The sequence below is a fragment of the Aspergillus ibericus genome (assembly GCF_003184845.1).
Source record: "Aspergillus ibericus CBS 121593 unplaced genomic scaffold BO80scaffold_14, whole genome shotgun sequence".
Lineage (NCBI taxonomy): Eukaryota > Fungi > Ascomycota > Eurotiomycetes > Eurotiales > Aspergillaceae > Aspergillus > Aspergillus ibericus.
Genome location: NW_020292112.1, coordinates 207,792 through 229,651, shown reverse-complemented (window position 1 = coordinate 229,651; position 21,860 = coordinate 207,792). Strand labels below are relative to the sequence as shown.

Below are 21,860 nucleotides of genomic sequence, written 5' to 3'. Positions count from 1 at the left end.
TTCCTGCAGCGTCATTCGGCGCGCAAACAGTCAAATCTCAGACCACTCCAAGCATTACTATCCTGCGCTCCCTGCGGTATCAGCATGGCTGCAGAAACCCCTGTCGAAGAGCTGGTCAAAAGACCCTTATATGGTGAGTATCGCTGGGTTTCTGTTCTTATATTCAGGCCTTGCCTTTAACAATCCATAGTTATAGATTGCTTGCTGACACTGAGTCATCGAAAGTGTACGATCTTCCGCGAGAACTCCTCTCGACTCTGACCACAAAGTTCGACAATCAACCTACACCAGTGGATGACGTCCCTGAGCTCACTCCAGAGAAGTCCGAGGAACAAGTTTTGGATCATACAGTTGCCACGACCACTAGTTGCGCCCTCTGCAAGGTATCATTTCTGAACGTGCAGGAGCAACGGATCCATGTTCGCTCAGATCATCATAGATACAATCTGAAGGCGCAGCTCAGAGGCGGACCCACCTTGGATGAATCCCAGTTTGCGAAAGCCATTGGAGAGCTCGATGAGTCCATATCTGGGTCCGAATCGTCAGAAGCGGAGGACGAGGAAGAGGATGGACAGCTCTCAGCCTTATTGAAGAAGCAGGCCAAGATATCTCAAACGACAGATGAGATAGACACCCCATCCAACAAGCAGGGTTCCGGCAGGCCTCCTTTGTTTTGGCTCTCTAGCTCACTCCTGCCTTCCAATATGTCCTTGGGTGTTTACCGGGCCCTGTTTTCGAGCGCCGAACAAGATGAGCCCAGGCATCTTGTCGACTCCCTACGGAAGAAGCAACTTGCGCCTGTCGCCCCACCGAGATCCAACGGAAATGCTCAAGAGAAACCGGTGTCGCCCAGCCCTCATGTTTTCATGTGCATGATCGGCGGTGGTCACTTCGCAGCAATGCTGGTTTCGCTGGCTCCTGAAATTCATCGGAGGCAGGGTGGCATTGAGGATAGACAGGCTCGGGTGATTGCGCACAAAACGTTCCATCGTTATACGACCCGGCGAAAGCAAGGAGGCTCGCAGTCGGCCAATGATGCCGCCAAAGGCGCCGCGCACTCAGCAGGCTCCAGTCTGAGACGATACAATGAAGCTGCATTAGAAAAGGAGATTAGAGAGTTGTTGGCGGATTGGAAGCAAATGATTGATGAGGCTGAGCTACTGTTCGTTCGTGCTACAGGCAGTACGAACCGTAGAATCCTCTTCAGCCAGTACGAGGGACAGGTTCTCAAGCAGAATGACCCGAGATTGAGAGGGTTCCCGTTCAGCACCCGTCGGGCTACTCAGGGTGAGCTTATGCGCTGCTTCAAGGAGCTCACCCGGGTGAAGGTGAGCCAAATCGATGAAGCTGCGCTGGCTGCTGCAGAAGCGAAGCAACGCGAAAATGTGTCCAAGCCGTCAACACCACGGCCTCAACCACAGAAACCGAAGGTTTCCAAAGAAGACGAAGCTGCTATGCTTCATACGACTCAGATACAGGCTCTCATTCGGCGTTCTAAGATTCCGGCATTGATGACTTATCTGTCCAAGAACTCAATCTCACCGTCTTTTACCTTTCGACCAGTTGACTCTCAGCAAAACTTCCGGTGTCCTACCCCGCTTCACTTCGCCGCCAACCTCAACTCTTCATCCATGGTTTCAGCCCTTCTGACCAAGGCCGAAGCAGATCCCACCGCGGTCAACGGCGAAGGGAGGACCCCTTTCGAGCTTGCCGGGGATCGTGCAACGCGTGACGCCTTCCGCGTTGCGCGTCATGAGCTAGGTGAGTCCAAGTGGAACTGGGAAGCTACCAATGTGCCATCTCCGATCTCTCGAGATGACGCCAACAGCCGCTCCGAGAGGGAGCGGAAGACGGCCGAGGAAGAGGAGAGCAGTCGACGTAAAGCTGAAATGGATCGCTTGAGAAAAGAAGAGGCTGCAAATGCAGCACAACGTCTATCCAAGAAACCAGTCGGTCGAACGTTGGGTTCTGTTGAAAAGACGGCTTCTGAGAAAAGAGAGGAAGAGATGCGAGGAATGACACCGGAGATGAGAATGCGGTTGGAGAGAGAGCGCCGCGCCCGAGCAGCCGAGGAACGCTTTCGACGGATGCAAGGAAAGTGATGGGGCATATACGTCCTTCGGAATAGCTGGTTAGATTGCAGTGTCGAAGGGGCATATATAATCTTACGAATAGAGACGACTTCACCATGATTTTTGGCAGCTTCCCCTGATTTAACAACTGCGACGATACATATGCCTCGTATGCTACTCATACTACTATTGCAATTAGACGTGAGGAAAACACAGGGTGGTTGCTGCTGCTCTAAATACCATCAGGCAATGCAGGCAGGCAGGCACCTGACCCGTCGCGGCTGAAGCAGTCCCCAACCATCTTCAGCTTGCTCTCCATCTCTACCTCCTCCTGTCTCTCCTTCTATGATACAATTTCTATCCATACTTCAACTAACCCCCTTCTCCGATTCATTGTTATTCCTATTGGTTATTCCCCGTCCCTCCAAGCACCCGCCAACCATCCCCCATGTCCCCCACATCCCCCATATCCCCTAAGTCCCCCATATCCCAGGCTCAGCTCCCCTACTTCGTTGGAACCCTGTCTGAATGGGATCCAGGGACTCGGCAAGAGTATAACCCACTGGCCATCTACAGTCATCAGAAAATATACATCGGGAGAGATTGGAAGAAATGGTATGGTCTCTATGCCATTCGTGTGATGCGGAGGTTGACAGGCCCACAGTCAATATGTTGTGAATCATGCCGAGGTTTCAAAGTGTCATGTCTTTATCTACTCTGTCATTTTCGACCAAGAGGACCCGGGACACATTCCGCCATTGGTATACGCCGAGGACTGTTCTTCCAATGGCACCTTCTGGAACTCCTACCCCATGTCAGGAAGGGGTGGCTTTCTCCTCGGGCACGGCGACGTTTTGGAGTTAGCCATAGGTCATTTTCTCCGGTTTACATACCCAGAGCATGTTGAGGAACATGTAGACCCGGTCAGGGCTCAAGAGATGAAAGTGGGTCTTGCGGTGGTCCTTTGAGCTCGTAAATGGTGCTAACCGGCACAGATGATCGCCAGCAGATATTGCATCACACCGTGTAAGCTAGGCTCCGGCGCCTACGGGCAAGTATATATGGCATACAAGGCAATTGATGGTCAGCAGCTCGCTTGCAAGGTCATAGATCTCCGGTCTATCAGAGACCAAATAGCTATGAGACCATGGACAAGAGATGGTGATAATGAGGAGGATCCAACCGCGGCGAGGCAATCCGAGCTCAACAAGTTTGGACAAAAGGCGACAACGCAACACTGCCACAAAAGGCTTGGCTCAATTCTGGGAGGAATCGACCGCGAGGCCATTGTGTTAAAGGATCTTTGTCACGTTAAGTTCCACCATGAATTACCTTGGTAACGCCACACTGACAGACAAAACAGCCCAACATTATCAGTGTCGAAAAGATGATACACACTAGCTTCAATGTGTAAGTGTGGCTCATGGGACCGCACATACATTTGGGCTAAGTAGCACAGATATCTCTTCCTGGAGCTGATACCCGGGGGAGACCTCTTCTCCTATATTCAGTATAAGGGGGGGAAGCTGGGGAACATCGATACTGCAGTCATAGTTCGACAGATTCTGATGGCTTTGGACTACTTGCATGAACGAGATATCGTTCATCGAGACCTGAAGCCAGACAATATACTCATGACATCCTTAGTGGATGGATGCAGAGTTGTGCTCTCTGATTTTGGGTGCGCTACTCACAACCCTGGTCGCATGTCGGAAGTGGTCGGCACATTTGATTACATGGCCCCGTTAGTAGTTCGTTCATTCCATGACGGTGCCTTGCTGACTTGAAGACAGAGAAATGCTGTATTATTACCCAGATGGCTATACTAAAGCCGTGGACATGTGGTCTCTAGGTTGCGTGACAGCAGCCCTCCTCACGGGCAGTAGTATCTCATGTGGGGGGTCATTTGCAACGGCATCAAACGTGACCGAACTCGCCAAACACGGGGGATTTGACAGGCTGAAAACAAGCCTACGCAGAAGTAATGCAAGTCACCGCGCTATGAATTTTGTCCTTCGCCTTCTCGAGTTTATTCCAGAGGACCGCATGACTGCAAGGCAAGGGCTGGGTCATGAATGGTTCACCAATCCGACTCATGATGCCGAATTCAAATCTCTATACCAACGGTCGATCCGGAATTGGCTTCCATGCCGCCCAGAGGAGCCTTTGATTGTTGATATTTCTAGTCTAGTGCATTTCAATGGCCGAAAAAAGGAGCAAGAAGCAGCGTCGATTGGCTCATCCCTCGAGGGGGACGCAATTGCTTTATGTTCGTCATCTCCACAGCAGAAGACATCTTCACTAGAAATGCAACAATCGTCATGGTCTGCTGAAGCACAGAGCTTCTCATCATCATCTAGAGGAGAGTGTTTACATGATATTGCGTCTCAAACCTTGTCCGATCCCGACCTTCCTTCGCTCTCGGTCTGAGAGACAATGGGCCAATCGCCATCGCGAGCTGTAGTCGGATGTCAAGGAAAAATGATATATCTGGTACAAAGATGCTCGCCTTGCGAGACGGTGGATGCCTGAAGATGATGGTTTGCTGGAGAGGGAGGGACGTCTTGGCCAAATAGTTACAACTAGATAGATTGCTAGGATACGACAAGCAGAAGTTTATGCTCAAGCGAACTTGACTGATCCATATATTTATCTACGAGAGGGTGTGTGTAGGGGATGTAGGAAATAGGAGTGACCCGAACAAAGGCAGTGCGATCATGTCTCAGCTCGTAGCAAGTTCGATCTAACATCGGCCCATCCCTTGACGAGTGAGCATCAGCCATCAACACCCACCACAATCACCATCCTACCTTCCCAAACCCGACGAAAATCATCCAATGTAGCAGTGTATCCGTCACAGCAGAAATATCTACCCAACAGCAGAGCAGAACCCACAAAACCCAGCCTGTCAACCAAAGAACAGCCATCCATCCCATCGCATCCCATCCCACAGACGGTACCGAATCCTAAGCACCCGTATCTTGCATCGTGGCCATTGGCCGATTACTACTACCTTTTCCAGAAGTGGAGCCTTTGAGAGCAACAAAGGGGAGGGAAGAGAAAGTAATCCTTGTTACTTGCAGGCCAGACTTCATCCAATCCGGATAATATTATCCACACGGATACAGAGAAGTCAAGCCAATGGAGGGTTCTGGACTACATTGGACTGGGAGGGTCTCAGGGCGGAACTTAACAAGTAATACTACTCCGTATAACCCTCGCTGGCTATTATTAGGTTCTGGGGTATATGGAATAGTAGGTAGTACTAGGTAGTAGTAGTAGTAGTAGTAGTAGGTATCAATCCGAACACAGGTGAAACTAGCCTATTTGCCTCCGTGCATTGGTCCTTAGGTAAACGGAGGTAGATACTGTGTCTTCTGCGTTGATCAACGTAGTATGTACGAGGGGGCGAATAGTAATTTTATGAGTTTATGCTAGGGCTAGAACACTATTCTATAGTTGAGAGTTGATATAGGGTTTTGGAGATGCACGTTGACGTCGTGTTGTGAGGGGACTACGCTACGGAGGACAGGGTGCACGATCACTAAGACCAGGTGTTAAGAGTCGATCCCGGATGGAACCGGAAATCAGGAACCAGGAACCAGGGACCAGGAACCGTGCAGGTGTCAATCGTCCCTGCACATGCAAGTATGTATTGTGATTCGCATAGACGGTAGGAGAGGGGGGAAAGTGTCCGATATCCCTTGCGTGAGGGGCGGATGTTGCGCGGAGGCTGGGGATGGAGGGGATAATACGGGCTTGAGAATCAGATTGGATTGAACTGATTAGCGTTTGTGTTTGCTGCTCTGTGCTTTTGGGATCTTCTGAGTTTTCGTGGTTAGGTTGATGGTCGACAGGGATCGTCAGCCCTTGTCGGTTCCTTGGTTGGTTTTGTTCTGGCTTTGTAGAAGGGGTGTGTCTGTAGGTTAGTCTGTTTCTGTGGACAGTTGAGAGGATATGGAGAAGAGAAACGGTGTTTCGCCCAGCATTTCACCTGGTTTGGATGGCATTGTTGCCCGTGCTACTCCGTATGTTGATGCAGATGTATCGGTGGCGATTCCTCACCATTCGTAGAATATACCCGTGCGGACATATCTCCAGCTGCGAGATAATGCGAAGCGGCAATCCGTGGGTGATTTCTCCGAACGCAGCCTGGGGATACATTGACGAAGCAAGGACGAACAAAGGAGCGCCGGGAGAAAGAAACGAGGAGGAATATCAACGTGCGGTCATCTGACGTTGAATGTCCCGAAACGGCTCGCAAGCCAGTAGTGGCGAGCACGATCCATGAGACACGAGCCAGAGAACAGTGTATAGCCACCGAGAACCACGTCAGTGCGTGAAGGGGATAGAACCTTGCCCGGAGCAAGAATGTGGGAGTGAAGGTGTAAAGGTGGGCAAATGTCCGAGGGGGAAGCAAGGAGAGAAGGAGGAGGGCCGATAAGATGGAGCGATAGGAGCAAACACATCGTCACAGCAACTTTCTCTCGGGGATTTCTTGGCGATCCACGGGGTTGAGCGCAAGGACGCTTGCCCGGCCGAACCCGACCGGTTACCGGAGGGATGCCTGTTTCACATCCACTTGCACTTGGACAGGAAACTGTACGGAGTAGTGATGCATCGGATGGCAATGGAGTGACGAGTCACCAATTGATGCGTCCAGGCGATTGGTCACCTGCAACTTACCAGCTGCGCTGCTCAGCTGCCCCGATTGGTTGACGCGCTGCCCCAAAACGCGCCCCGAACACGACGCGAACGCGGTTCGCGATGGCGTCTCAATTTTGCCTCTTCGGGAAAGAGCCCCCCCAACGATCTGGCGGCCAAAAATTTCCATTGCTTCGTCGGAGGACGAGAAAGATGGTAACTCTACGGGGAGAAACGTTCTTAATATGTAGACCCTGGATGAAGAGAGGGGAGTGAACCACTTCACCAGGTCCAGAGGGAGATAGAGGGAGAAGACGGGGATATCCAGGTAGTCGAGGGTTGTTGCCATCCCAACCACCACTGGATCGACCTGTCCATTATAGTTCAAGACAGACAAGTCAAATTGTCGGCGTAGCAGCAGCAGCAGCAGCAGCAGCAGCAGCATCGGCCAGCAACTTGCGATCCCGATTCCCCCGGCTGCATGGCGTATGGCTGCGTTGTATATGGCTGCGTTGTATAGGAACATACGGACATGTCAACTACATCCAGCGTATACCGCGCAACCCAGCTGCAATGCAACCGCCTCCGTCCCACTACGGTACGGCCCAGCCCAGCCCCAGGCTGGTGATAGCTCTCCCCAGCTGGCATCTATCAATTTGACATCAAGTGGGCAGCAGGATGGGGCAATGGCGCAGTGGGTGACCCTGCGAGAGATGCCTTGCAGCCTGCATCCCTCCGAAAGGGCTGCTGGTCTCCTTGTCTCACTCGGTCCTTGGAGGGGCACAATGGCCGGACAGCCTTTGTAGCTGGAGATCGAACCCTTCAAAAATAGGCCTTTCCCTGTCTTCAGGGAGGGAGATCGAGGAGCAAAGAGAAGAAACCCATCCAGGAGGAATCGAGGGCGCAGGAGAGAGAGAGAGTCTCGAGTGCGGGTGATACTAGTCATTCATTCTTTTGTACACGTTCGACAGGTTCGCTGTCGAAGCCATTCGTTTTGTGATATCACATTCAACTTTAGGATCATTTTGGATCTGTTGCGGCCATTCCAACCTGCCACCGCATTCACCGTCGCTCGCAGTGCTTTGTTAGTGTGTTTGGGAATTCTGCAGCCCGGAAATAGACTTTGCAGAGGGGATTGTTGGTTGTCATTGGCCTGAGGCCGAGTTGGGGGGGCTCCCGTTTGCGGAACGGCCAAAACACGGCGAAAAGCAGAAAAGCAGAAAAGCCGGCTCTGGTTCGGGCGTCGAGTCCGTCCGAGTCGCTCTCCTTTTTCGCCGCTGCGCGTCACTCCCTGATTATTCTTGAGGTTTTGATCCCTTCCCACACCCCCCCCTCCCGACATCATCCCATCATCATCTGCTGCTCTCTCCCTCCCCCACCCCCTCTCCATCGCTGTCATTCTCTCGTCGCAATCTTCCGGACCTACTGCAGATCAAAGCGCTGCCTGTCAACATCTCATTCCCTTCCTTTATTTGTTCGCTTCTCCCCCTCTTCTCCTCGAGACCTCCTCCGGCGCAAACCTACATTCCTCGCGCGGTCCTTCCGGGGCCCAACACCACACCAAACACTCCAGGCACAGACTGCCTTTCCCACCAACCACAACTCCAACTCTCCATCGCTCCTTGTCTTCTCTTATGTCCATCATCCCTTGCCAATATCAACCGTCTCCGCGCAAGATGTTACTCCCATCGGCGCTTCCTAGCGACTTGCGACAGCCGCAGACCCAGTTGCACGTCGCGCCCAGTCAGCTTTTCACCACTCCCCCTCCATCAGATGACGACTTCTTCCCATCGGGCAACGGCTTGCTGGGAACCTGTCGCGCCCTGCAAACTCTCCTGAACGGATCTCCTGCATCAACTCCCCGCCGCGCAACTCCCCCGCGTCTCCAAAGTCCCCTCCAGCTGCGATCCCCACCTCCCACCCGGTCGCGCAAGCGGGTGTCGCAAAAAGACGTCAACCTCAAACAAGACTCTCCCTCCCCCATCGCCTCTCCTTCCAGACCTCCGCGCGGCGCAAACAAACGTTGTCGCGATACTTTCGAGATAGAATCCGAGACCGACACCGATAATCACAAACCCACCCACTCCGTCGTCACCGAATCGCGCCTTCGCTACTCCACCCCCAAACGTCGCAGACATATTCCCAATGATCTACCATTAGGTCTGACTCAATCAGACTTCTACTCGCTCTTCTCTCCGCCGATCACACAGTCGCCTCCGTCGCCGGCGCATCGAACACTCGGGGATCTGGACGGAAAGGAAGGACCAGAACGTGACACACCCTCATACAACCCCGATGCGGCGCTGCCGTCCATCGAGATAAGCGATGACTTCAAGAACACCCCGCTAGATGAACCATCGCCGATCGACTCCTCCCCATCTTGGACCGCAGAGGATGACACAAGCCTCGTGGACCTCGTCCTGTCGAAGATTCAGCTCTCCAGACAAGACTTGAACGACTGCGCCAGGAAACTGGGCAGAGATGGCGAGTCCATCGGACATAGATGGCGAGCCCTCCTAGATCAAGGGGATGTAGGTTTGCGACGGACCGTCAAAAGGCGGCCTGATGAGAGTTGATCACAACATGACATTACCACCTCTTCCACCTAATCCTTCTACCTTTTCATCTCCCTTTCTATCATTACCTACCGGTCTCAAAACCAACTTTGATGAGACCATGGATCAACTAAATGTACCGACCGCGAACACCTTGATGGGATCGCCACGCTCCTACGCCTGTATCTTCCTTTTCTTTTCTCTTCTTTTCCTTCCTTCCCTTTTCCACTTTCTATTTCACACTATTTATGGGACTAATGTACGATACGGGATATGGATAACTTTATTTCCCTTTTCACTTTCTGTTACTGCTTCCACTTATGTCCGGGCAATTTCTCTGTTCTCTTTCCTATTCACCTGATGTGTTATCTCTCGGCTGCGGCAGATTGTATTACTATTATCATCACCCCCCTTGTTGTCTTTCTTCTTTTTCTTTCTTCCGGGATTTCTATGGGTTCGATTATTCCTCTATCTATCTTATTGATTGATTTCTTCCGGGGCTGTTTTTTTTTTTTTTCTCTTTTTTATTATCTTATCTATCTGCCTGCTTATTTGTTTGCTTGTTTTATTTGCTACATACCAAAGTCGCGATGGCCAGACTGATTGATTGATTTGATTGATGGATTGATTGATTGATCGATTGGTATCTTACATACATTCATGTATCATATGACGACGGGGCCTCGGGAGTATGGATGCACACACGGGTTGTGTGGTCGATACTGTCCTTAGTATATCTACTTCTTAGCTAGAAGAGGAAAAGAATTCAATAAATATGGGAATCAATGTCTGAGTGATCGAATCCGTATTGTAGTCTGAGGACTACTAAGTGATTACGCTGTAGAATTATGACGGTAGCAATCTATGTCGCCAGTTGTCGTCGATTATACCTCTAAGCATCCACCCATCCATCCACAACAGCCAGACCAACCCAGTTATGCAATGCATGCACCAGCCCTATGTGCAGTAACAGGAAACGAGTATAAGATAGATACACCCAACAAGAAAACGTCAACGCCAAAACACCAAGCTCAACGTCGGTAACGAATAGCACGTTTTGACCGGGTATGCAATCGGGATATCAAACCACCGGCTACCCTACCCTGCCTGCAGTAACAAGTAGACTAGAATCTGTTTCGGTTCGAGTCAGCGCACATCCACCGCTCCCCACATGAGGGGAAGGGTCCTTCATCAAACGTACCGGATTTCATAACTGCCCGCGCGAGTCATGTACCGCACCCACTTCACGCTGCTGTAGTTGCTCTTCTCAAACACCTTCAGATACCGCACCAACAACCCACTACTGGTGAACATCAGCAGACTGAACGACAGGCTGAGCGGCGGCCGACTCCACGCCTTCTGGTGTGTCATGCTCGTCAATGTCGCTTCCGCCGTCAGCACGTACTCGCTTCCACCGGAGAACCGCGCAATCTTCCAGACGATGTTATTATGTTCGGGCTCATACTTGGCCCGACCCTGACTGGTCCGTTCGGTGGTCTTGGCTGTGTTCAGCGGCGTCGGGATGCGAATCACCACGTTGGTCGCGAAGAGTTTCGAGCTATAGTTCGCCTTGATGGCGACGCTGTACTCCACCTTGGTAGTGCCGACTTCTCGCACGATCGGATGGACCTTGAAGGGGAGGTTGACGTTCTCGGTGGCGCGGTAGCGCATGAGCTCGAACTCGCCATCTGGGGGCACGAAGGAGATGATGCGATCTGCGTCGAAGCGACCCAGCTTGACGCACTGGTGGAACTGGCAGTCTTCGAGGGTGACAGAACCCGCGGCTGCGCGGGTGGCTTTCATGGTGCCGTCGCGGTTGCCCGGAGCGGAGGAGCCGGCGGCGTCGGTGTCGAGGAGTAAGCGGTCGTTAAGACCGAACTTGCACTCGGGGGTGCCGGAGAGGTAGGCTCGCATGATGATTTGACCGTTGACATCGGCGCGGAGGACGGTACCCGTTGCGGACATGAGGAGGTTCACGTCTTCGATCACGTCAACGAAGGCTTCATTCTTGCGGTATTTGACGTCGGCACGGCGCCAGGAGAGCGCGCCAGTGGCTTGCATGGTGATGCGGCTGGAGTCGGTAGCGGAGTTGGCAATGGCGGATTTGACCCCTTCGGTGGTGATGTACATTTTCAGGGTGTCCGTCTCGGTGTTTTGGGGGTAGCCGAAGTCGAGGATTTCTATGGCAGAGAGAAGGATGAGTTAGCGGATTCCATCCCCTACAGGGTGATTGGAACATAAGAGCGCGCACCATCGAGCAACTCGTAGATCAGGACAAAGTTGTTCTTCACGGCCTCCTCGTCGAGCTTCCCGAAATAGCTCTTCCCCAGCATGACCAGGCGGTAGAGGAACTCGAAGACCAGGGCGGCATTGGCGTTGCTCTTGGTCACGGCGACCAGGTAAATGTTCTCGTGCTTGACATGGCTGAAGGTCGTGGATCCCAGGGTCAGGATGGGCGAGCGGACCTGGGGGTTCGAGATGACCTGGATGCGGAAGATGTCGGCGAGCCGCGGGCGACAGTCGCTGCGGAAGGCGCGGAAAATTAGATTCTCGCCCTTTTGATTGAAGATGAGAATGCCGGAAAGCATGGTGGACGGGGACTGCAGAGAGCAGGGAGAGAGGAAGAGGGAGCGAGGGGAAAAGGGGGGGAGATTGAAGGAATGAGGGGGTCCGTTGACTTGGTCGAGACCGCCGGCGGCGGCGATGCTGGAAGGAACGAAGGACCCTGACTTGACTGCCGCCCGCATTAACAGCTCCATCTATACTACCTTGCCAACTGGACAGTTGGCGACATTGGTATTATCTTCCATGGAGGACACAATTGCATCCACGCTATCTAGTATACACAGTTTCCAGAAGCGCCGTACATCTCAAGCTCTACGATCCCTGTTCCCCCTTCAAGCCCTAGGAGTTGGAGAAGATCCCCCATACGGACCAAAAGAGTAAAGGCCGATGCGATGATCTATCCATGGGTCCTTCGGGACAACCAAGTCTCAATGGCGACTTGGCGATGCTTGATAACCGTAACTGAAAGACTCCCCCTCTTCTGGGATCTTGGGAGCTCATCCCTTGCCGCGTATCAAGGGCGGATCGAGGCCAGGGGTGCTCGACGCCACGTGGGAATATAGACTGGAACGGCTGGGTTGTTCTGGAAACCGTTGTTTTGATCGGATTTGAATGCCTATCTCTCGGGCATTTGTTTGATGATCTACTTGCTCTTCCTTGATGGATGGGTGATCATCATCGCTATCTAGTTCGAGCTCAAACAGGGAGATACAAGGCGCTTTGCTTGGAGACTGATTAGATTAATCTATTGAAGGCTAACTTTTCGCTCTCAAATCATATGTAGGTCGAATAGCCCACATGTTCCTCCGCGCTCCACCATCCAGGAAGACGATTCAGCCAGACCAGTGTATGTATAGACAGGGCAGGTCTGAAAGGGTATTGAAACAACTTGTAGCAACAGAAGATGACAGTAAATATCGACAAAGAACCCTCCACCCGGCACGCCCACGAAACGTGGGGTGTTTCCCGGGTGGCAAGGAGATGGTATCAACGGTCCGAGACCAGGGCGTGGATATCATAAGGGTAAACCCAGAATCAAACATAGAACAAGAAGAGAAAAGGGGTCGGGAACCGGATGCGGAATCATCCAGGAGGAATATTAAAAGGACATAGAACATTAAAACAGAAAGATGTGGAACCGATTAGTCTGGCTTCAACCTGAGGACGGTTGCTCCAGGGCGGAACTCCCAACACCCCGTCAAACACCGCTGCTCGGTCGAGTCCCTGGTAGTGACGGGCCTCCTTCACTGCGAATTATGCCAACTTTGGGATCCGGGATCTGGATGTCCAGCGACATGTATGCTGTCCGGCGGAGGCTCCAGATATGTACCCCATCCTTGGCCCCAACCTCTTTATTCCACCGGTCCAACCAGGCCTCCACCCGTTTGAGGTGACTCTTGATTCCGGGAGCGCCTATATCTTCCCAAATCCAGCCGGTGAGGAGGCTCAGAGCACTGTCAAGGAAATTGCGGAAGCTGAACGGATCGAAGGCCTTGATAAGCTCATCATTCACCGTGGCGATCACCTTCCGAAACTCCTGCTCGGGTAATAGCGGGTCAAGGATCTCGGGATACAGGTTGGAAAACGTCGGAGCCAAGTCGCCCTTGATCATCCAATCACGCCGAATACGGATAATGCGAGTTGTCATATACTCCTCGGACCCAATCGGGACATGTGGGTTGATGTGAGGATAGCACGGATGTGCAGGGCCCCATGCTAACTCCTCCGCCACATCGGCCTCGCCAACGGCGTGGGTGCCGGTGTTAGATGGCACCGAAGCGATGTGTGACTGTGACCGCAGCGAGGACTGCGACTGGATATGACGGGGCCGGTCATCGTGAAGTGGCCCTGGTCCATCTGCCGCGAATTCAAAGCCTAGATGTGCCCGTTCCGGCGCACGAGGGTTCTTTGCCTCCTGAGCCCCATTCGATGCAGCCGAGTCGGACATTGCTCGCAACAGCAGATGATCGTCAAATGCTCCACTGCGCCTCTGGCCTTGAGGCACTGCGATGCTCGAGCGTCCACTCTCCGTTTCCCCCTGGCTGCGCTCCACCACCAGGCTGTTCGGGGACGGGGTCGGTCGACTACGACGCCGTTCGGGGATGGTCAGGAGAGGGTAGGCGTCTCGTTGCGCTTCGAGCGGAAGGTTCTCGTCCGATACTTGCTGCAAATGGGGGACCGTGACCGGGGTAATGCGAGGGACGTAATTGACGGGATTCGCAAGTCGGACCGACGGCGGTCGCAAGATCGTGGGGGGTATCCAGGAACTCTTTCGTCGGTACGAAAGTCGAGCTTGGGAGGAGCTCTCTGCGGCGACCCGATCGGCCGATGCAAGTGCTGCGGGATGATGGGCCTCGAAGGAACGGCACCGGACGCGGAGGCCTCGCGGGGGACGAGGAGCAGCCGCTTTAGCCGGGGGCGATGATAGGGAAGGGTCCGGTGGTGGCGCGATAGGCGTCGTTTTCGAGAAGGACGACGACCGAGGGAGCCGAGCGGCGTGCGTAGGTGGTGGAGAAGCCGTGGTGGACGAGGAGGGGAGAGGAGACGTCGTGGTGGGAGGATTGGGAAATGATGTCGATGGCCCAAGAATAAGAATCGATCGCAACGGGCGGCTGTGATTGGCGGGCGAGGATCGAAAAGGGGCGCGGCAAGGGACAGAAGATGATCTGAGCACGACATTCAATGGAGGCCTTCGCAGGTGTATAGATCCTCTCTGACCGTTAGGATAAGGGAAGATGTACTCCGTAGGAAGAAATGAAGCTCAAACACCCCCAGCGGTGGTGGAGGGTGGTCTCCGATCCAGGACACTGGATGGATACCTATAGGGAGGGTACTATGTAAGTACAGCAATGCCGGTGGCAGCCAATATTTGTCTATACGAGACAACTGGTGTGGTACTATGTAGTAGTACTTTGTAGCAGAGGGCTGATCAACCCCAATGAACGACAGCAGTTGGATGAAACGAAGGACAGCGATGGGCGCTTGGGCGGGAAGGGAATTGCAGGACGGCCATGGCTCTTATTACTTCTTAGAGTCGCTAAGAGGCCCAATATCCACCGGATCCCGACTCGAAACAATAAACGAGTCAATAGCCCAAGTAAGGCTCCAGCCAACTTGGGGACCGCGCCCAGAAAGAACTCCCTGGAATTGCGCAAAAGTTTAAAAATATCCCCATTTCTGCGTCATTAAGCCCTCCCCAGGATGACCGTGCAGCTAGTCAGGTACCATTCGCAACGCAATCCGTCCTGTGGCATGATGGGCAGCTCCCCTCACTGTGTCAGTCCCATTTCCAGGCCCGATGGCCAGGGCGGGCAGTCCGAGTCGCAATTAGATTAATATTGACCTGGGTTGGGGATTTAATGCAATGGAACGCCCATGACGTCGGGCGACATCCACTTGGGGGAATCCAGCTAGTCAGCCACGGGACCCTCACGTGAAGCTCCCTTCCGCCCGCCAATCATTCGCTCTACAGTCTCGGCAGTCTCTTTGACCACCACGACGGGAGTACTTACTCAGTACTCATTATTATTACACAGTATTTCTTCTTTCTTTTACGTACTTTTGTCCTCACTCGCTTTACTTCCCCCGGAGCCAAGTCGGGTGGCACAGCCTGTGTACATCCTCATTCCAGTCACCGTGCTCTTCCCACGCAGCTCCCGTTTCCTTTGTTTGACCCGGTCGTCGCTCGCCATTAGGAAGAGGAGTTCAGTCAACGACTACTTCCCGACAAATCCCTGTACTCTCCACCGACGCCAATACCATCAGAAGCACCGGGGGATGAAAATCGCAACGCTGCAGTTTGCCCCTCGTCTGGGTGAGATCGAGGCGAACATCCAAAGAGCCAATGAATTGCTCCAGAATGGGAAAGTGGTGCAAGGCGTTGGCATTGGGGTAGGACTAGATCTCCTCAAGCCGGATGTTTTGGTTTTGCCCGAGTTGGCCTTGACGGGTGAGTGTTTTGCTGTCCTCCCTTCTGGTGTCACACGATGCATGAGCTTCGGGATGTTTGTGCGCGGTGGCTTGTTCGATCCCTCTTGGCCTGGAGCTCCCTCTTTCACCGTCTTCCATCGACAACCCACATCCTTCCCGGACTTTCTGTACAGCACGGCCGTTGATTCGATCAGGATACAATTTCCCGTCGCTGGAGGCTATCAGACCCTTCCTGGAGCCTGTCGGACAAGGCCCTTCGGCTCACTGGGCTCGACAAACAGCTAGACGCCTCCGGTGCAAAGTCTGTGTGGGATACCCGGAAATCCACAGAGCAAACAAGGCCCCGGAAGGTGACCCAAGTAACCCCGGGGAAACTTGTTACAACTCCCTTCTGATGGTGGATGAGGGCGGTGAGATCATCCTGAACTACCGTAAATCGTTTCTCTATTATACGGATGAAACCTGGGCAGCCGAAGGCAACCCAGAGCAGGGTTTCCATCAGCTCACGTTCCGGAACTTAAACCAAAGCTCTTTGGAGTCGCAAATAGCCACCTCTTTCGGCATCTGTATGGACATCAATCCATACCGGTTCGAGACCCCCTTTACCGCATGGGAATTTGCTAATCGAGTGTTGGATACGAAGTCGGAGCTGGTCATACTTTCGATGGCATGGATGCCATCGGTGAGCCGGGAGGAGCTGGGCTCTCTTGCTGACAAGCCGGATCTGGACACGTTCAACTACTGGATCCAGCGACTGGTGCCGCTTATTCGCAAGAAAATGAGCCATGAAGTCAACTTTGATGGCGACGATTCCGATCATGGCAAGAAGATCGTTATCGTGTTCGCCAACAGAGCTGGCGAGGAACCGGGTGCTGAAGGAGCAAGCCCAGCTCGATATGCGGGTACCAGTGCGATCGTAGCGATCACACAAAAACCGCGCACCCGTACAGTAGGCAGGGAACTTTCGCCCCGTGATGACGAGTCTGGCGATGACTCCGAAGGAAGCGAGACGGAGACAGCGCCGTTTGATGTGAAAATACTGTGCTGGGATCTGATGGGCGCAACGACGGAAGGTATTTGTTTTGCCGACACCACGACAGACCCCAGCATGGTGTTTGGGCTGGTCAAAGCTTCGAAATGACATTCAACTGGCCATGAGGCGAAAGCCACCTCGGAACTGGTGGGTTGCAGTGGTGCTCTTCTGCCTATTTCGATTCGAGAAGGCGTCGCCAGGCGACGGTTTGTAAATCCAATGCATCGTATACGGAGGGTGCGTTGGGCATAGAAAGGAGCCCGCCACCATGATAATCCCAGGATCTATTTCTCAGCCCGGTGGGGAGCAGTGGAGGGGACCCTTCTCCTACGGTGCAGGAGGCTTATCTGGACCCCCCGTCGCTCTTCCTTGGTCCTTTAGCTTGCTACGTAATGTTCGCTCTCGCCTCTTATCCCAGGGCACTGAGTAGCTAGCAGACAGGCAGACAGGCAGGTTTCAAAGTTTCGACTGGCCACCAACCGCCATGATCCATCATGTGAGCCCTGACCTGGCCCCCAATCAGCCTCGCCCACCATCCATGTGACGGGGGATACCTCGTCATCGTCACTCGGGTGGTTGTTTACAACAAGCGCGACCAGCGGGGATCTAGACCCATTCCTGTCCGGAAAATCCCCGCCAGAGGTCTTCTTTGGTTGCGGTAGGAAAGCCGGGTGATCAGAGGGCCCCGGCTTCTCTAATCGCTACAGCAAGCTAAAGTACCTCATGGTAGTGTATCCACTCCAGCATCTTATCTCATGACCAACTGATCAGCGGCGGCCCCCCCATCAGATGGTCGCCTCTTTTCGAAGATTTACTGCGAAACCTCTTCATTTGGGACCCTCTTTCTGCATGTAACCCTTGACACGCATCCCTAGACCGGTAAAGGTAGCATCTGTAGAGCGTGCGCTCATACTGGGGAGGAGAGACTAGAGGACCTCGCGGGGGATCTGATAGGTTGCATTGCGCATACATGTGACAGTTGGAGGTAGCAGCCGCCTTGGAAAGATTCGGAACTGACCCGGGCTCGAAGAAAACAGAGTTGCTGTGCAATGGCAATGGGGGCGTAGGAGAGACCCATCGTGGATCGGTCGTGCCAATGGAGGGAGGCCGTGGACCTCCTTGCCATGCTTTTGTACACTGGCCATCAGGAGCCATCCATGACCACCAGTTTGGAAATAGGCCTGCCCCGCGACGAATGCGCAGTCCAGTCGTGCTCGAGACAGTCCAGACGGTCCAAAAGGATCGGCAGCTAAGCGGATAGAATCAGAGACAAACGACGGTGGTGACTCAACCTTACGGGCTGACGACCGTCTAGTTAGTTAGTAGTTAGTGACTTCTCACTACTACTCGAAGGGACGGGCCGACCGGGATGAGCAGGCACCCTCCATGGCGCAGCGAAGTTCCCACTCCAATAATCGACTTCGGCAGGATAAAAAGAGCATTTGCTCATTCGATTGTGGGTCGTGTACTTGGGATCCCGAGGGCAGGCCACTCCCTAAGCTGACCACAGCCAGCCAGCCACCAATAGTCCCCTTTTCCCGTTTCGAGCTGGGAGGGTTGGCGCGTTCCACGTGATTCCGGGTGAACCCCTCCTCCGGCAACCGGGGGCAGAGGAGGCCTGCCGGCCAATCAGAATTCTCAATGGAGCAGTTGGGTGAGGAGGGGGGCACGGGATTGCAGCACATGACATTGGGATGGAGCAGGAGGGGGAGACGAAAACCGGTTGGAGGAGAGGGGATGAGAGGGGGGAAGGGCCGTTAAGGTTAGAAGATGATAATAATGGGCAGAAGACTCGATGGGGGGGGAGAGGAGAAGAAGGAGGAGGATGATGATGATGATGATGCTGGTGGTGGTGATGGAGTTGGTGGTGGTATGATGCAGTTCTGCCTCACTACTGACTTACTATACCTACTATTTACTGGTATCGGTAGAGACCTGGGATCCTGTTGGAGGACGGTAGATCCGGCCTTGGCTCTGAGTACCACTACATTCAGACGGAGTATTCACGACTCCTCCGGTGGAGACGTGAGAAAGGTGCAAAGAAGTAGTGAGGAGAGCCTCGGGGGTGGGATCGTCAGGTGACCCCCTCCCGTTCGACACACGGGGTCTGTTCCGCGCGCCGTAGCGGGCGGTTCTCCTCTCTTTGATTCTCGTCCTCGTCCCTCGCCACGTGAGCAGTCCCTCTCTACTCGACTCTCTCTCTACTCCTCCATGTATCCCTTTTTTCCATTGTAAAATCCGCCACAACGGTTTGCTCCTTTTCAAATCCGATCCGTCCGCTGTCGTTGATGTGGACGTCTCGATCCCGACCTTTTCTTTCGTGAACAAATTTCGTTCTCCAGCTTCTGCGATCGAACCGGCGCCTTCCTTCTTGTTGTTGCCCGTGGCAGGTGACTTGCTGTCAGGTGATAGATAGACCATCCAAGGTAATCCAGCTCTCTCTCTCTCGCTCTCTCTTCCTCTTCCTTGCGCGCGCCCTGCCCCTCTCTCCTGGCCTTCTCCTCCACCGCCAGCAGCATCGCTGTCGCGTCATGACTCCTGCTGTGTCTCAGCCCCTCGTCCGCTCGTTCCTCGCCATGGCTCACCCGGGCCATGGCCGACGAGGATGATGCTGTTTTTTCGCGCTTCCTTCGGTCGCAAGTGCGGCTTCATGACGCGTCTCCGATGTCGCTACCCTCCCCTGGGTTGGCTTTCCATCTCCCCATCATCTATGCTACTGCTACTGCTTCTCAGCCATACCTCCATGTAGATGTATCCTTGGTGGCTGTGGTGCGGTTGATCTCGTCTCACTCGTCTCTGGTTGTTGATGGCCGATGCGGAGATGGGCGCGTCAGCCAACAACGCGTTGGTCGCTCAATCAGCCCAGATCTGCTGCGACAGTAGCCCTTTCACTGGCACTAACCTGCTCCATTCATTCCTTCACAATTCAATAAATGATATTGTTTCCTGCAATACTGTCTTTGCTATCCATTTCTCAAGATCTTATCCTACATCATCTTGAATCGTACTGGTCTTGCTCAAGCAGCTTGGTCACTAACGAGCCTTTTAGAGTCACGGACGTACCTAATCTCCTCCGATTAGGTCCCTAGAGCTGGAGCAGACTTCCAGCGCCCATCCTGAATTTCTACCTTGTTTAGCAGGTAAGCGGGTTTCGAAGGTGGTTGTCTCCCGATGATACGGCCAATACTAATCACTCAGCACAGGGCAGTCACTTTATAGGTCTCTCACAATGTCTGACCCGTCTTTGGGTGCTGCCGATGGCAATGTTACGGCCAAGCGTAAGCGGGATAGCACTGACAGCACTGGCCCCGATGCCCAGCGCCTGAATCGATCCTCCAATGGAAGCAACGGCAGCATTCCTGCTCCAGATGCCCAGCCAAACTTCACGCATAGCTCTCTGGGCTCCTATGATACCCATGGTCTCCCGAGCGCGACAGCAGAGCTCAATATCGATCAGCAAATCCTGCAGCATGTCGGTCCGCAGAATGGTATCTCGGACGATAATACCCTCACTGCGAAGGCAGCGCTTGCTGCCCATACGCCTCAGAACAAATACCCGCCTCCCCCGGACTCAACCTTTGATAACAATCTTGCACATGGCTTGACATTTGGCGATGACATGGGTCAGGCTATCAGCTCCGCACACGGTCATAACTCTACTGCCGCCGCCGTCTACGCTGCCCGCGAAGCACAAAGTATGAATCAGAAGCCTTCGGTCGGTTCCCCGGAGTGGCACCAGATTCGCAAAAACAATCATAAAGAAGGTAAATGAAACTCTCTTCCGTGGGGTGTGGCCACGCGCATTAACCGGGTTTCAGTGGAACGCCGACGCCGTGAAGCAATTAACGAGGGCATCAACCAGATCGCCCGCCTCGTCCCGAATTGCGACAAGAACAAGGGGGCCATTCTACAGCGCGCGATCGAGTATATCTGCCAGTTACATGAAGATAAGAAAACTATGAACGAGCGTTGGGAGCAGAACAACATGACGACGAGTCATGCAATTAGCGAAATCAGCGGTCAGAACTCAAAGTTGAAGGGCGAAGTCAACCGCCGTGGGGATATTGCGCTCAAGTGGCTGCAGCGCTGCCGCGACGCAGGTCTCGAATTCGACGACTATGAAGATTCGAAAGAGCTGGAGCCTCTTGACGTGGACCAAGGCCAGGTCTAATTTCCAGTATAACTTGCATTATCGCGCGTGCAGGAACCGTGACATGATCATCACTGCATAGTTTCTCTCCTTTAAATATCCCATGTGCTACGACCTGTTTCTGAAGGCCGAGATGTCGGCGAGTTATCCGCTGATTCTTGTTCCTTGCTCTCCTTCTATCCTTATCTCCATAACTTCTCCCCTTTGAACAGACCTCGCCTGATCTCCCCATGTTCCATTCCATTTTTATTCATGTCAAGTTATTTGCAGGGTACCGTCTTATGATGTTTTCTTCTTTCTGTTGTGGGGAAGACGATGTGGATTTCCGATTTTATCTTAATTGCTTAGCCTGGGGTGGGTTTTCTGTTTCTATTTCCCCATGTCTGCTTTTACCCCCTTGTTATTCTTTCTGTATGTTATTCTTAGGATGGGTCGGCGAAACTACGGCTGGGAGTGGTTGATCCGAAGGCCATGGAGCCTAGGACACCACGGCGTGTTATCGGAATGCAAGCTCATTTTCAAGTCTGATCTCGGTTGATTAATCTAGTAATGATTTTTCTTGAGCAGCTTCATGATTCATAATAACAGAAATCCGAATCTGAGGACCATTTGAAGTTCGAAAAGTAGTACCTGATCACAGTGAATCCGACATAATTATTCCGAGGACATCGAACAGTAGTCAATTAATCTAAGAAACGGTTGCATAGAAATACTATATACAAAGAAGATTATAATATAATTTCATAGAAGCAGCACGCCCCATATGGAGTAACCAAGCGCTAAGGTACCAAAAGAAGCGGGCCGCACAAGCATGCTAAGCCACGCACACGTCCCCAACGAATTAGAAAATAAAAGTTACTAGAGAAGAAGAAAGGTTTACAGCATCATGCCATCATCGTATCCGGAGTACA

General features: G+C 52.9%; 10 protein-coding genes across 10 annotated transcripts; 6 read left to right on the top strand and 4 right to left on the bottom strand.

Moving 5' to 3' along the window:
• Nucleotides 1-38: 38 nt before the first annotated feature.
• Nucleotides 39-2,384, top strand: BO80DRAFT_404306 (putative C2H2 finger and ankyrin domain protein). Its single transcript, XM_025717674.1, has 2 exons — nucleotides 39-133; nucleotides 226-2,384. Exons 1-2 carry the CDS (start codon nucleotides 85-87, stop codon nucleotides 2,100-2,102), a joined length of 1,926 nt encoding a protein of 641 aa, XP_025576448.1. The 5' UTR covers nucleotides 39-84; the 3' UTR covers nucleotides 2,103-2,384.
• A 31-nt stretch (nucleotides 2,385-2,415) lies between these two features.
• On the top strand, nucleotides 2,416-4,682 carry BO80DRAFT_463801 (serine/threonine protein kinase). The gene is made up of 6 exons (XM_025722619.1): nucleotides 2,416-2,687; nucleotides 2,737-3,016; nucleotides 3,068-3,382; nucleotides 3,436-3,482; nucleotides 3,532-3,816; nucleotides 3,866-4,682. The coding sequence occupies exons 1-6, from the start codon at nucleotides 2,521-2,523 to the stop codon at nucleotides 4,500-4,502; spliced, it is 1,731 nt and encodes a 576-aa protein (XP_025576447.1). The 5' UTR covers nucleotides 2,416-2,520; the 3' UTR covers nucleotides 4,503-4,682.
• A 2,566-nt stretch (nucleotides 4,683-7,248) lies between these two features.
• On the top strand, nucleotides 7,249-9,292 carry BO80DRAFT_454263 (uncharacterized protein; the record flags this gene model as incomplete). Its single annotated transcript, XM_025722063.1, has 6 exons — nucleotides 7,249-7,314; nucleotides 7,348-7,466; nucleotides 7,549-7,642; nucleotides 7,875-7,950; nucleotides 8,148-8,459; nucleotides 8,490-9,292. The coding sequence occupies 6 exons, from the start codon at nucleotides 7,249-7,251 to the stop codon at nucleotides 9,290-9,292; spliced, it is 1,470 nt and encodes a 489-aa protein (XP_025576446.1).
• Nucleotides 9,293-9,418: 126 nt separating this feature from the next.
• Nucleotides 9,419-10,057, top strand: BO80DRAFT_40053 (uncharacterized protein). Its single transcript, XM_025717525.1, has one exon. The coding sequence runs from the start codon at nucleotides 9,545-9,547 to the stop codon at nucleotides 9,872-9,874; it is 330 nt and encodes a 109-aa protein (XP_025576445.1). The 5' UTR covers nucleotides 9,419-9,544; the 3' UTR covers nucleotides 9,875-10,057.
• A 3-nt stretch (nucleotides 10,058-10,060) lies between these two features.
• BO80DRAFT_379282 (AP-2 complex subunit mu) lies at nucleotides 10,061-11,944 on the bottom strand. The gene is made up of 3 exons (XM_025716770.1): nucleotides 11,523-11,944; nucleotides 10,473-11,451; nucleotides 10,061-10,402 (listed from the first exon to the last, which is right to left on the bottom strand). Exons 1-3 carry the CDS (start codon nucleotides 11,857-11,859, stop codon nucleotides 10,396-10,398), a joined length of 1,323 nt encoding a protein of 440 aa, XP_025576444.1. The 5' UTR covers nucleotides 11,860-11,944; the 3' UTR covers nucleotides 10,061-10,395.
• A 1,048-nt stretch (nucleotides 11,945-12,992) lies between these two features.
• Nucleotides 12,993-14,279, bottom strand: BO80DRAFT_39818 (ERF4 family protein). The gene has a single exon (XM_025717418.1). It carries the CDS (start codon nucleotides 13,782-13,784, stop codon nucleotides 13,035-13,037), a length of 750 nt encoding a protein of 249 aa, XP_025576443.1. The 5' UTR covers nucleotides 13,785-14,279; the 3' UTR covers nucleotides 12,993-13,034.
• BO80DRAFT_40010 (uncharacterized protein) lies at nucleotides 13,549-14,644 on the bottom strand. The gene has a single exon (XM_025717499.1). The coding sequence runs from the start codon at nucleotides 14,513-14,515 to the stop codon at nucleotides 13,943-13,945; it is 573 nt and encodes a 190-aa protein (XP_025576442.1). The 5' UTR covers nucleotides 14,516-14,644; the 3' UTR covers nucleotides 13,549-13,942.
• A 662-nt stretch (nucleotides 14,645-15,306) lies between these two features.
• BO80DRAFT_39820 (putative protein N-terminal asparagine amidohydrolase) lies at nucleotides 15,307-16,987 on the top strand. Its single transcript, XM_025717419.1, has 2 exons — nucleotides 15,307-15,785; nucleotides 15,961-16,987. Exons 1-2 carry the CDS (start codon nucleotides 15,614-15,616, stop codon nucleotides 16,905-16,907), a joined length of 1,119 nt encoding a protein of 372 aa, XP_025576441.1. The 5' UTR covers nucleotides 15,307-15,613; the 3' UTR covers nucleotides 16,908-16,987.
• Nucleotides 16,988-17,477: 490 nt separating this feature from the next.
• BO80DRAFT_39915 (uncharacterized protein) lies at nucleotides 17,478-18,597 on the bottom strand. Its single transcript, XM_025717459.1, has 2 exons — nucleotides 18,165-18,597; nucleotides 17,478-18,110 (listed from the first exon to the last, which is right to left on the bottom strand). The coding sequence occupies exons 1-2, from the start codon at nucleotides 18,482-18,484 to the stop codon at nucleotides 17,726-17,728; spliced, it is 705 nt and encodes a 234-aa protein (XP_025576440.1). The 5' UTR covers nucleotides 18,485-18,597; the 3' UTR covers nucleotides 17,478-17,725.
• Nucleotides 18,598-19,883: 1,286 nt separating this feature from the next.
• Nucleotides 19,884-21,075, top strand: BO80DRAFT_39837 (putative HLH DNA binding protein (Penr2)). Its single transcript, XM_025717428.1, has 3 exons — nucleotides 19,884-19,939; nucleotides 20,003-20,563; nucleotides 20,618-21,075. Exons 2-3 carry the CDS (start codon nucleotides 20,029-20,031, stop codon nucleotides 20,968-20,970), a joined length of 888 nt encoding a protein of 295 aa, XP_025576439.1. The 5' UTR covers nucleotides 19,884-19,939; nucleotides 20,003-20,028; the 3' UTR covers nucleotides 20,971-21,075.
• Nucleotides 21,076-21,860: the final 785 nt, after the last annotated feature.